The following is a 14017-nucleotide window of genomic DNA, read 5'->3' as shown; positions in this document are numbered from 1 at the left end:
AAGTAATTTGGGAGCAAATTCTCTTTAGGTGAATTGACTCTTGAAACATTCAAACAGCATACATTTTTTACATTCTGCTTTTGTGTTCATCTCAGCTCATCCCATGTTTTTGCAACTGTTTTTGCTCATGTTTTTACTGAATGAATTTCTGTCTGATATTTCAGGATGAAGTTGGGAAAAAGCTTGTGGCATGTGTGGCTGTAGCTACACACGCTTTGCATACTCCTGCCATCTAGTGACACCTTTCACCACTCTTCCTATAGGGCGGATGCAACGACATCTTCTAATGCCTCGTCCTCATGCCATAGAGGTCAGAGTCACCAATCCTCTCCCAGAGGATATTATAGGGGCACCTACAGGGTCAACAACAAAAGAGGTAGAGGAAAAGGTGCTCCATCCACCACAACACAGTGACGCTCTTCTTCCCCCGATCCTTCCACACCTGTAGGTAGAGAGTGCAACAGTTTCCCCCCACTTGGTAATCCATTATTTTGGATCAGTGGGTGTTGGACATAACATGGTTATTGTCTGGAGCTCATCACCACATCTCCAAACATTCCACCTTGAGCTCACAGGCTCTCTCTGGAATACCAAACAATACTCAAACAGGAAGGTCAAGCTCTGCTTCTCAAAGGAGCTATAGAAACCGTTCCTCTACAGCATCAGGGGTATATTCCGTGTACTTCCTAATCCACAAGGAGGAGAGATCTTTACGGCCAAGATCTATGCCCCTTAAATCACTCCATCCTCTCAGAGCACTTCCATATGGTCACTCTTCAAGAAGTTACCCCACTTCTGCAGCAAGGCAACTTTCTCTCAGCTCTAGACGTAAAGGATGTCTATTTTCACATCCTGATACATCCAGCACTTCATAAATAACTCAGATTTGTGATAGCAGGCAAACATTATCAATTCAAAGTCCTGCCGTTCAGGTGACTACTGCACTTCAAGTATTCACCAAATGCCTAGCAGTGGAAGCAGCACATTTACTCAGACAAAACTTCTCATATCTTGATGAATGGCTTATCAATGTCGGTACTCTTCCACTATGTCAACAACACACACAAAGTACCATAAACCTGCTTCATCAGCTAGGCTTAACCACCATTTTCCAAAAATCTCATCTTCAGCCTTTACAGATTCCACCATATGTAGGGGCTATCCTCAACACACAACTAGGATTAGCCTAGCCCAATACACCTAGGATCCAACATGTCCAAACACTAATACCACAGTTCCAACCCAATCCACAACTGACAAGAATTATCATGCACCCATTAGAAATGGCATCATGCATCGAAATAGTCCTTAATGCACATTTACACATGCGCAAGCTGCAGGAATGTCTAGCAAAACAATGGCCGCAGTCACAGGGTCAGTTAGAGGATCTTGTGTTGATAGACAGCCACGCTCATTATTCTGTGCAGTAGTGGAACACAAACAACCTGTTGAAAGGGCGGCCTTTCCTCGACCCTGTTCCCCACATCATCCTAACAACAGATGCATCACTCACAGGTTGGGGTGCTCACTTACACAATGTCAGCGCCCAGGGTTTCCGGGACACAGAATACCAGGGTCTCCACATCAACTACCTAGAGCTTCAAGCTGTTCACCTAGCATTAAAAGCCTTCCTACCTCACCTAATAGGCAACATTGTCTTAGTCCGTACGGACAATATGACACCAATGTCCTATGTAGAAAAACAAGGGGGGGGGACACACTTTACAGTTATCACGCCTATCTCAGACCATTTGTCATTGGGCTCTACATCACAACATTAATCTCCTAGCAGCACACCTGCCATGAATGGACAATAATTTTGCCGACCTCATCAGCAGGATGAGTTAACAAGTCCACGAGTGTGAACTGCACACCAAAGTCCTCCTCCCTTACTTCCACAAGTGCGGGCTTGCACAGATAGATCTGATCGCAACAGCACAAAACATAAAATGCCCAGACTTCACCTCCAGGTTCCTACGCCCACTATCCAGGGGCAATGCCCTATGGATGAACAGGCCAGGAATATTTGCCGACGCTTTTCCACCTCGATCTTCCGTTTTTGGTTCAGAAGCTCAGACAAACATCATCGAACAATTCATGGATATCGTGACCACAAATTCTGGACAACAAAGCACCCAAATCTTCCTTGGAGATCTTAATCTTCACTGGAATTACCTTAACGACTCTGCAGTGAATAGCCTCAAAGCATTCCTCACAGACCTCGACCTCTTCCAAATCTGCGACAACCCCACACATGAAAAGGGATCCATCCTAGACCTGGTCATTTCCAACGCCGACTCTATTCAATTGAATACTATCTTCCCATGTGATAGGTCGGACCACCATACCATCACATTCTTCATTAATGAACCAGTAAAACTATATTCAGCCCAGCCCATGAAACCCAAAATATGGAAACAAAACTTAAAAAATGCCAGGACGGATTTATTGACATCCTTTAGCGCCAACCTTTTGCTTCCCCCCCCGAAGACCTATCTGATGTTCAAGCACTAACAAACCACTACTTAACCTCTATAACCACAGTCATAGGCACAGTTGCTCTCCTGCAGCTGAAGATGCTAGCCTCAAAAGACTCCAAACCATGGTATGACGGAAGTCTCAATGATGACAGACGTTCCCTAAGATTAATTGAATGCCAATGGAGATCATCACCACCCCCTGATCCCCTTAAACTATTAAGAGCTACCAGAAACTCCTACCATAGAAGTATCAGAAAATCCAAAGACATCTTTTTCAGGAACCAATTAGACCAAGCCAAAAATCGACCCAAAAAACAATTTGAACTAGTCAAAGCACAATCTAAAGGCTTACCCTACCTCCCATCTTGGCCCAAGCGCACTACCCAGTTGCAAACAATTTGCTTCCTTCTTCACTGAGAAGACAGAAAACAAACACGGACCTACTTAAGGCCTTAGTAACTCACTCTGACACCCACAAGAGCGCCCCACCTCCATCTCTAGCATCTCCTAGCTTATGCACACCAAAGTTCACCTTCAAAAATAATGCTGAATGATCCTCCTTCAATACTTATACAGAAGAGGCAATTTTTTCAAATTCTCACATCATTGAACCCCTCTAACCACTTCACCGATCCGCTTCCTGCAAACTTCCTCAAAGAGTTCACACTGCTGTTATTACCACTGTGGACCAAGATTATCAATACCTTTCTACTTCAAGGACTCATCCCAGAAAACCTTAAATCTGGACAGGTCTCCCCTATCCTAAAGAAGCCAACAGCAGATCACATGGACTTAAACAATTACTAACCAATCTCTAACATCCCAACTCTGGCCAAATTCCTAGAAAAATGCTTACAGATACTGCTAGGAAACCACATCAACCATTTCAACCTGCTCAACCAATACGAATCCGGCTTTCGCGCATGGCACTGTACGGAGTCGGCCATGACCCACATAGTAGATGACGCACTAAAAATCCTAGACCAAAACAAAGCCTGTCTGCTAATCCTGCTTGATCTATCTTCGGCATTCGACACCGTCAAACATGACAATCTTCTGGACCTTTTGAAATATAGAATGGGCTTATCAGGATCAGTTCTAAACTGGTTCACCTCCTTCCTCAAAAATAGATCCCAAAGATTCAAGGTCAAACAATCCCGATCTATGGCCGTTTTAGTCACATTAGGTGTTCCACAGGGCTCATTCCTCTCACCTACACTCTTCAACCACATCATGGAACCACTCACCGTTATTCTCAGCTCCTCAAACATCCAATATCACATGTCTGCAGACGACGCACAACTATACTTAAAAATCGCCCCTCTGGAGGACATAAAATCTCTCAGCTCAACTCTACAAAAAAAAACAGACTTGGCTGGTAGAAAATCACCTGAAACTAAATACTCTCAAGACTGAATTATTCCTAATTGCTCCACCCAACCAAACACCCATCATCGAAGAATGGCTTCAACAACTAACAGCGCTCAACTGCCATCCCCACATCATTGACTCAGCGAAGTCGCTGGGATTAACACTCGACAAAAATCTATACATGCAGAAACATATCAGTGCTGCAACAAATGGAGCAAACATTCAGATGAACACCCTGAGAAAATTAAAACCCTTCCTTCCCGCAAGGGACTTCAAACTGGCAGTTCAAACACTAGTAATCCCAAGACTTGACTATGGGAGTGCAATGCTCTGCGGTCTTCCCAGATCGACAACGGCCCCTCTAAGAGCCTCGCTGAATTCAGCGGCCAGACTTATTATGGGCTCAAAAAGAAATTGTCACATTACCCCCGACCTTAGAGCTCTTAACTGGCTTCCTTTTGAAGCTAGAATTCAACTTAAAATAGCCTGCATGGCCCACAAAGCCTTACATCACAATACTCCGAGGTACCTGGCCCAGAAACTTGTGCTCTCTTGTGGCAACAGATCCTCTAGAAGTTCCAGCAATCTTCTTCTGAAACCACAACGTTTTGCCAAGAAGAAATCATACAACCGTGCCTTCTCTGGAATCGCTCCAAGGATTTGGAACGCACTGCCCCCAGAAACCAGACGGAATCCCTCTTCTACCTCCTTCAAGAAAGAAGTTAAGTCTCTACTCCTAAGGAAATTCACATGAACATGTTATCTAATTCCCACTATGGATGTGTTGTTTACCAAGACTCAATTTGTAACTCTGTATTCTTGTGTTGCTGATATCTACCCCTGTAAAACTTTCTGATACCCGCAAGGGTCTTGTTCGCGCTATATAAAACCTTCATAATAAATAAAATAAATACATCTCTCACACTCCTACTGGTAGCTCCCACATGAGCCCGAGAGCCCTGGTTCACAACAATACTCGAACTCTCAGTAGTCCCATATGAGAAGCTCTAGCTCACCCCAGATCTTCTCACTCAGAATATGGAGAAATCAGACACCCAAATCCCAGGGAACTCAACCTAGTGATTTGGCTAATGAGGTCTTAGACTTCAGTTATCTCAATCTCTCACCAGAATTTAAGACCATTCTAAAAGAAGCCTGTAAATCTACTACTAGAGCATGCTATGCAGCCAAAGCAAAAAGATTTGTCTGTTGTTGGCAGACTAATGGTATCACTCCATTTAATGCTACAGTACACAACATTGTCTGTTACCTTTTACATGTACAACTCCCTGGCCTTGCGGTCACACCCATAAGATTAGTGCCCACCTATCTAAAAACTAGGCAACACTTATCTTTGTTTAAAGTACCAATTATCAAAGCTTTTATAGAAGGCCATAAGAGAGGGATTCCACCTGAAGCTCCACCTACCTGGAATCTTAATATCATTTTCATGAGACTTATGGGTCCACTACATATTTGTGCCCACCAATTCCTACCTTGGAAGGCTTTTTTTTAAATTGCCATCACTTCACTTGGACGTGTTGGTGAGCTCCAGGCACTAACTTTAGAAGAGCCGTTCTTCCAACTACACAGGGCTAGGGTGTCTCTCTGTATCAAGCCAAAATTCCTTCCAAAGGTGGTCTCCCCTTTCCACTTTAACTAATCAGTTGGTTACTTGCATTTTTACCTCAACCAGATTCAGTTGCTGAAAGGACTCTTCATATATTAGATGTTAAAAGGGATCTAATGCAATACATTGACAGAACTAAAGACTTGTAAGACTAAACAACTCTGTGTTGCTTTTTCACTCCCCCCTCCCGCCATAAAGTAAGGCCCATATTCATATCAGGCATTGCCCGACGGATATTTAAATGCATTAACAAATGTTACATCAAAGCTAAAAGGACCTTACCACACTCTTTCAAAACAGGGGCTTCCATGGCTTTCCTAGGCAATATCTGACTAGCTGATATATGAAGGGCACCTACGTCGCCTATACCACACACTTTCACTAAACATTATTGTGTGGATGTCCTAGCACGCCAACAAGCTAACGTAGGTCAGGCAGTGGTACGTACACTCTTTCAAACAACTGCAACACCCAGAGGTTAGCCACCACTTTTGGAGGGCACTGCTTTATAGTCTGTGTGAAGCATGGGTATCTACCGCCACACATTCCTCAAACGGATTATGTTAGTTACACTGTAAGCATCTGTTCTTGGCATGTAGCGCTGTAGATTCACATGCGCCCACCCTCCTCCCCGGACACCTGTGGCCACTGCAGTTTCTTTTTACCTTTGCATACGAATGGACATCTCTTTACTGACACTTTCCTATACTTAATTCTCACCGCCTGAGAGAAAACAATCTTACAATGGAGTCGATGCCCATGCACACTATTACGAAGAGGAGGAGTCACTTTACCTCGTGACTAGAAAGACTTCTTTGAAGACAAACAACTTGCACACATCTGGACCCAACCCTAGATGGCAGGAGTATGCAAAGCATGTGAATTTACATCTCTACATGTCAAGACCAGATGCTTGCAAGGTAAGTAACAATCCTTCACTTCACTGCTAAAAATGCTCACAATTTAGTCTGAAGAAAAAACAAGAGAAAAGTGCTTCAAAGCCTAAATACGTTCAGACAACCGAATCACCTTATACAGTAGTTTTAAAAATCTGAACTTCCACCATAACATTGAAAAATTACATAATCAAAATAAGAACCTACCTTTCCCTTCAGGAGGTTAAGAAGGCCCATGAAAATAATCCTTGGAACTCTCACCAATGTGAGCAAAAAAGACCCTTTGACAACCGTTCCTTGGTGATAGCAAAACAGGACAGATACAGAGTTCAGAATTGGGTGAGGAGCAGGATTATTTTTAGCCCTATGGAAGAAAAAACAAACACCCTTAATAATATGTCGCACATATATGATTTGATACTTTCAAATCAGTATACCTTTGCGTAGTGAAATAGCAAACATGTACATTTATTTTGTTTTCATTTCTTTTGTACTGTTTATGGATACTCCAGAGTCCTACCAAGTATTTACGGTGACTCGGTCACTGAGCTTATTGTTATGGCTAGGTGACCAAAGCAACCACTGCCAACACAGCTGGGGTAGGTTATTAACAATAATTTAAAAGAAAAAAACAAACATCCTACAATCTCAATGTTGACTATTTAGGTCTTGAGCTGAAGAATGTGTGCCAACCCATGTATTAGACCTTAGAGAATGAATCTATGTCTGATACATGGTGACATACCCTACAGGGGCATCAAATGCGGTTAGATCTAGAACCCCTCCATTAAGTACTGCATTTGTCACTTCTTTACCTCCCTTTGACAAGGCCAATGGAGCAAGACTTTTGAGAAAGGAAACTAAAGGTGTAAGGTATCTGTACACTGATATGCAGATCCATCTTTAGTTAATTATATGCATCTCTTTCTAAGAAAGTTATTTGTAATCTCAGGGGCAGATAGGTCCAGCTACGTGCCCCAGTCCTGTAATTCATTTACATCAGTGATTCACTGACGGAAGTGGATGGATTTTGGTGTCCCCACCAAAACACGAGACCATCCAAATTGAGTGCATTGTTTCAGGATACCAAATGTGTGGTATTTCATCAGGCTTAAGTCGAGCTCCGGAGCAGTCTGGGTATACTTTAGGCATAGACAGTCAACAGTTTCCAGGTGATCAGCATTTCAAAAATGCATATGATGAAAAAAGACTTTACGTGGCAGTGAGCACTTGTATATAGATACCCTGAGCTATTTCTTGAACATTGGTTAACTGGACCAGTTAATGGAGTCCAATTGTGATGTACTGAAAGCTTGTAAGAATAGACTGAAAAGAGGTTCTGCTAACTATAGTGGTCTATGAACAAAACAAATCTTACATTGCTGGAGATATTCTGATACGACCTAGGGATCTGAGGGATGGTTTAAGGTGTCATCCATGGGTTTGTTAAGCTGAAGGCCGAGGTATAAAAGGGTGCCCTCGGATCAGCCAAATGCTTATCCTATGAGGCTACCAGAACTGAGACCAGCCTAGACTCTAGCAGCAGGAAGATCATATTAGGAGCCGATATGTTTCAGTAAACTATAGCTGTGCCTGGGAGAATACCCCATCCTCTGTGGTTCGGTTAGTTATCTTCAATTCAGATAAAGCTGACCAGTTGGTTATCCACTAGTTGTTTTGAGTCAGACTTCATGTTTTAAGTCTTGAAGTATTTATTGTCAGTTGACCTGGCCGTGATTAACAATGATTTTGAATGTATGCATTATGTTACTTTTAGAAAAACCATGCATTGGTGCATATAAGGGTTCCTCTCTACTTAGAACTTCTATTTAATCCTGATACACTTCGATTATTCATTTTATCAAGTTTAAAAAATGTACAACTCGACAAACATACGGTCTTGCTCTTGTATAGCTGTTTCACTAGTTAGACAGTGAGTTGAGCATGAAGTAATAAATTGTAACATTGCCCAAATGCAAAAAACAGGCATAAATGAACTAATAATAAGCAGGAAAAATAGGCAACCAAAACAGTATTAAAGTAACAGCACAGTGTGTTTGTGTAATGGCAAGTAAGAACCAGGAAGATCTGAAGAGAGCCATTAACAGAGATCACTTCTAAGTAATATGTACAACATGTGAGCTGGGTCACATATTGTAAAGTGATGTTAGTTAAAAAAGTAACTCATGAATTACTGTAGGTGAAGACGGGTAGATAGTGGGGACCCACGTGTAAGGGAGGCAATACCCTCTCCACGCTTGGAGAGGTTAGTGGGTGCTACGTCACCACCTTGGGAGAATGCACAAAGCTTAGACGTAATGCAAGGAAAGAGTGAATGGAAGAGGCACTCTGTGCCAGCCCCAGTCTGTGCACCATTGAGAGAGGCTATACGAGTTGTTGAGAACTTCAGGGAGATTGCCTGAGCAGTGGATGTATTCCCTGCAGTGAACAGCTGTAAAACAAGGCCAAAGAGAATAGAGTCTGCGTGGGTCCCAATCTTTGTATTTAGGTAACCTCCAAGGAGGGGGCAAAGTGGGGCTCCCCAATGGTAGAAAGACAGGAAAGCCATTGAGGATTGGCCTCCAAGCTACAATCCCCTGAATTCGGAATGGAGCCATTGAGAGTGCAGTTCAGGTGAAGACAGACAAGAGAGAATGTAGAGATGGCAGGGGACCCTGAGATGGCAAGTGTGGCTGGGTGACACAGGAACAGTCGTACCATCATAGGTGAGCCTGGGTAGGACAATGGGCTGGGCATATCAGCAAGTTCATTCACCTGGGGAGAGGGTGGGGTGGAATGTATGGCTCAACATGGAGAAGCAGATTGTACCGAGCGGTGATGACGGCAGATAACATGGTAAATTTGAGCAATTCCAGTTGAAATTGTGGGGATCATAGGACAGATACCAGGACAAGAGGACAGCAAGGGATTGAGGAGAAACAGCCAGATAGCAACGGGTGATGCACGTGGGTGAAGGGGACAATGGAGATCAGGGAATTATAATGAAAACTACTTTGGCACAATAGGAACCAGGGCGGACAGAATGCTAGGGCGATAGGAGGCTTTACAGAAGTGTAACAAGGGCAGACAGAAGCAGAGGCCAGAAAAAGTTGTGCAGGACAAGGCAAACAAAGATAAGAATGTCATTAGGAAGGCACACATCAGTGTCGCGGATGTAGTGTGGATTAGATACAATGAGTACAGAGTTAGGAGGAACTCTGTACTGTGGTGAAACAGTCTAAGAGCAATGGTTACAGTACATGATTCTGACATGGCAGACACTGACTGCCTACATGGCGAGTGGGTTATCCTTACCACATGGGCCCTTTTAGGCAACCTGGAGGGGGTGAGGCCTAAATCCAAAACAAAAGCAGGATGAGTATGCTGGATCTATGAAAAAGGAGGCAGTTTCAGGTTCCCACTTGATGTCCATCAGACGATTGGAACATATTGTTTCAGACAACTGCAGAAAGAAGTGATGGTAGGCAGGATGGCGGGCCCCTTTGAAGAGATGCTGATCCACGACAGGATGATATTCCCCATCAGTGGTGTTGCTAAAGAAAGATAATGGCGAACACCGGCTGAATCACCATTTGTCATGATCCAAGGTAGATTTGGTGAATGACAACATAGCGACTGTAGAATGCTCAGTGTGCTAAATGAGCATTGATAAAACAATTGCCATGATAAGGAACAGCGGGATCACAGCTGAAACAGGAAAGACAGACAAAGTCAGCCTTCAGGTGGCTGCTCCAGTTCAGGAGCAATTACTTTGTGGATAAGGCCATGCCAATGCTGTTTTCAGTGATCTCGAAATTTTCAGCAGGTTCTTGGAATGGGTGGTGCAGAAGGTGGCGGGTCTGAGCAAATCCGGGAGTACCTTTACAAATTCCTTTTGGTAGGCTAGGCCTTAGGGTATAGTGAGCATTCATAATTGAGGAGGATGAAGCAGGGATAGTACTAGTTAGGTATCCTGCAGCCACTGGGAAGAACTAAATGGGCAGCAACAACATTGAGCTGCCTGGGTGCAGAGCTAGATTTGGTGGGGATGATCTCGAGGCTGCCAGTAAAAAAAGTAGAATCACTGAGATTGGAGGAGAGAAGGTTGTCGTTGGTAACCATTACAGGGAAACCAGCATGGATAGCATTCATAGAAAGCGTTTCTGGGAACATAAGCGGAGCGTCGGTTGTGTGTAGGTGGGGAGTTTATTAGGAGGGTGGTGGAAAAATATGTGAAAGTAAAAGGAAAATTGGACATCAGAAATGGCATTACAGTAGTAACACTGCAAAAGATAATGACATGCAAGCACTTCTGCATGAGAGACGAGCCTGTTTCGAGCAATATTGTCCATGATTTGTTGGAGCCTTCAGGGTGCCAGAGGTAGTGGGGGGCCAAGACCTTTCACAGATTACGGAGAAGGACGTGAGGCTTGAAGGAAAAGGGATAAGGGTGAGTATAAAGAGGACAAAGACGGCACAAAAGAGGAAGGAATGTTGGGCGGTTTCGAGAGGGTCAGAAAATGCTGAAATTTGCCTGGTGAGGGCGTACAGACAGAACTGGGAGACAAGGGGGGTGGGGGGTTGACAGGTTGGTTGTTCATTTATGAGGATGGTGATGTGTGATAGCTTGCCAGGCGTTATTGTCACTGAGAAAATGTTTGCAAGAGGGTGGATGGTAGGGAAGGGAATACAAAACACACTCTTCTAGGATGAGGGTAGCAATGGAGTTGGGAGTGGAGAAAATAGGCTGACGAGCCTAGGGAGCCAGAAATTGAAAAGGTTGTAGGGTATGTAGGGTGGGGGGGGGCTGAAGGATGCAAGCAGCCATACTGGCTATTACCTCCTGCCTCCAAGGGGGCTGGCAGGCAAGCTCTGTGAATGAAGAAGCAGATGTAGATATGTATGCATCCATTCCATTGTAAGATGTGCGGGGATAATGCAAACAAATAACACTATTGCTAGGAGTTGAGACTGGAAGATGGCATGGTGTCAGTGTTATGATATGGTGTAAGGGGGATGAGGTGAAGCCAGCTACTGCTCATGCTATAGGAACTGAGGGCAAACCAGCCAAGACCTGACATAAATAATTTTAATCCACTTCAGGGAAAATTACTTGCTACACCTAAAGGTCCATAAGTTGCTGAAAATGATTAAAAAGAACTAGAAATGGTCCTGGGAGGATGGGACTGGGATGAGGTTATGTGGACCCAGCTGTTGCTCAGCAGAGGCAGACGAGGGAGCTGGCCACAATCAACAAAGCAAGAATAAAGTGAACATGCAGTGTTGGGATTTCGCGAGATTGTATTGGGATTGTGAGCCATATGGACATTGCATTTAAGTGGAATATTTTGTTTCAGCAAGACAGGGTGCATTTGTCCCTACTGGGCAACAGCTTTCACATTATGCAAGTGATGGGTATGCTGAAGACTGGTGCAATAGGCAGAAAAGAGTGGTGGGGGAAAGAAAGAACACGTCAGAAGATGGTGTTTTTGGTGGCAGAAAGCGAGTACTCAGAATTAGGCAGGTAAGAGAGGGAATGGTTAGAAGAGGAAAATTGTGGAGAAAGACACAATGGGAAGACATGATGGACAATGGAGTTGGAAGTGACCTGGGCTTGGTGCCAGGCAGGCAGAGAAGAAAAGGAGAGCTGATGATAAATGTAACAAAGAGGGGTGTTTCAATGAAAGTGGATTAAAAGGTTGAATGTTGAATGTTGCCTATGGTGGATTGGGAAAGGGACTCTAGAGCCATCTCTAAAGCCACCAGGGGAAGGAATGATTTAGGGGTGGGGTGTTGGGGTTAGAGATCAATATCAGGAAAGTTGTTAGGGTGATTTAGAGTGTGCGGCTAAGCTGGAGTAGTTGTGGTTCTTGTGGTTGCTTTCAATAAAGCAGCCTTTTTCATATAACTTTTGTCAGGATTGGTCCCTCTCCATAGGAACATTGTATCCAGTACAAGGCTAATGACGGAATGTATATGTTGAAGGACGCCAAGCATAGGGATAAGGGGCCTTGTACTGCCGACCAAATCCCATTAGCCAATATCAGATTATCACCACTATAAAACAACATATCGAAGCCCTCCATGTGTACAGAATTTTGTTTTTGCTTACTTCCAATGAGATGATATATTGTTGCGAGCAAAGACTAGTAGTAAGTCAATTCAGAGGAAGTCATCACGGAGGAGAAGTTTAAAAATAACTTTTATTAAATTCCTGAGGTCTTTTTAAAATCAAACAATTTATCTACCTAATAGACAACAAGGTGTGGATCACCCATGCACTATTGTAATGCTAGTTAGCAAAACTTTCACATAGTATTTTGAATGGATGAATTACTGAATACAAGAGGCCTATCTATGCTTTAGTCAGAGACAACAGATTGAGCCCAACCCTCTAAGCATGAAAGGAACATGTCATTTAACGATCAAAAAGAAATTTCCCCACAGCAGAATCCACTGTCAACCAAAGTCTTTGCTGGTGGCGACGTGCAGCTGTTGGCAACTAGGAATACCATTTGCATTGCTCTCTCAATAAGATAGCGCAATGTAGCTTTGGCCGATCAGTAGTGTCCTCAAAGGACCCTTTGATTTTTTAAAGTTGTATTGCATTGTATTTGTTCATACAAATGCAGTGGCCTAGCTTTTAAGTAGAGACACATGGCGCAGAGACGTTTTAAGGAATGGGCAAAGTGGGCTTTGGCCAAGGGCCCCAGCCTGTCAGGGGGCCCCCTGAAAGAGCCAGCTCTGTTCTGCAGAAAGTCTTGTCCTTGTGAACTTGAATAATTCTTAAACAGATTGTTCCAAATTCTGTTTTCCTTTCATTTATGTTTAATATGGGTGTTGTGTGAGTCTATTACAAACATTTTGCAGAGAAATGTTGTGTTTAGGTTTAATGCAACCTCCATAAAAAAAAGTTTCATTTTGGTTCAAAAAAGGACCTCACATATGAGAAATAGGAGGGCGTCACAGAGATAATTTGCAGCAATATTAACAAGTCACAATTCCTGAATATTAGATGTAAACACATTTAAAATTTGGTGCCTGTGCACTGTCAGTGATCTGGCCAAAGAGTTCATAAAAAAGCTGAAATTGATCATAAATTCAAAGCTATTATGAGCAAGGAGCCCCAAATACGTTTGGCCCAGGGCCCCCCCCCCACAAAAAAAAAGATGTGCTTGAAATGACGGTACAATTGTTTTTTTAATTTGTTTTTTATTGCTTTCAGTTCCATTAACAGTGCACCGATTTCAAAAGCCTGCATTAGCCAGGCTCTCTTTTCTTTCTTGCTCAGTCACTGATCCTGCACCAGAACATATGGAATATTCGCTCCTCAATCGTCTTTTTAGGTCTCGCCTGGCTATCGCGTAAGCGATAGCCAGGCGAGACTTCTGTAGGGGCTTCAGAAAATGCTCCCAAAGGCTTCCCAGGCGGAACGGGTGGCGATTACGCGCACAACCACGCGCATTCCATTTGCCACCAGCTACTTCCTGCGCGTGCGCCGCCTCACGCATTCAGAGAGATTTAGTAAGGGGCACAAGACCTTAGGAATGCGGTTTATGGCCAGTGCATGTGAGGCATTCAAGCGCGAAGCTGGCATCTGGCATCGGACTTGAAAGCAGCAGACTGCTTTCGCCAGCGCG

General features: G+C 43.6%; 1 protein-coding gene across 1 annotated transcript in view; it reads right to left on the bottom strand.

The window, feature by feature from the left end:
* The window catches only part of SLC44A3 (solute carrier family 44 member 3), a 459235-nt gene that overhangs the window by 54591 nt on the left and 390627 nt on the right, over window positions 1–14017 (bottom strand). The window contains exon 11 of the mRNA XM_085601492.1: window positions 6585–6741. Within this exon, the coding sequence (XP_085457618.1) occupies window positions 6585–6741 (157 nt within the window). The remainder of the gene's footprint in view (window positions 1–6584; window positions 6742–14017) is intronic.

This window comes from Triturus cristatus, chromosome 4_2, assembly GCF_964204655.1.
Source record: "Triturus cristatus chromosome 4_2, aTriCri1.1, whole genome shotgun sequence".
In the NCBI taxonomy this organism is placed as follows: Eukaryota; Metazoa; Chordata; class Amphibia; order Caudata; family Salamandridae; genus Triturus; species Triturus cristatus.
This window is presented reverse-complemented; position numbering and strand designations above follow the sequence as displayed.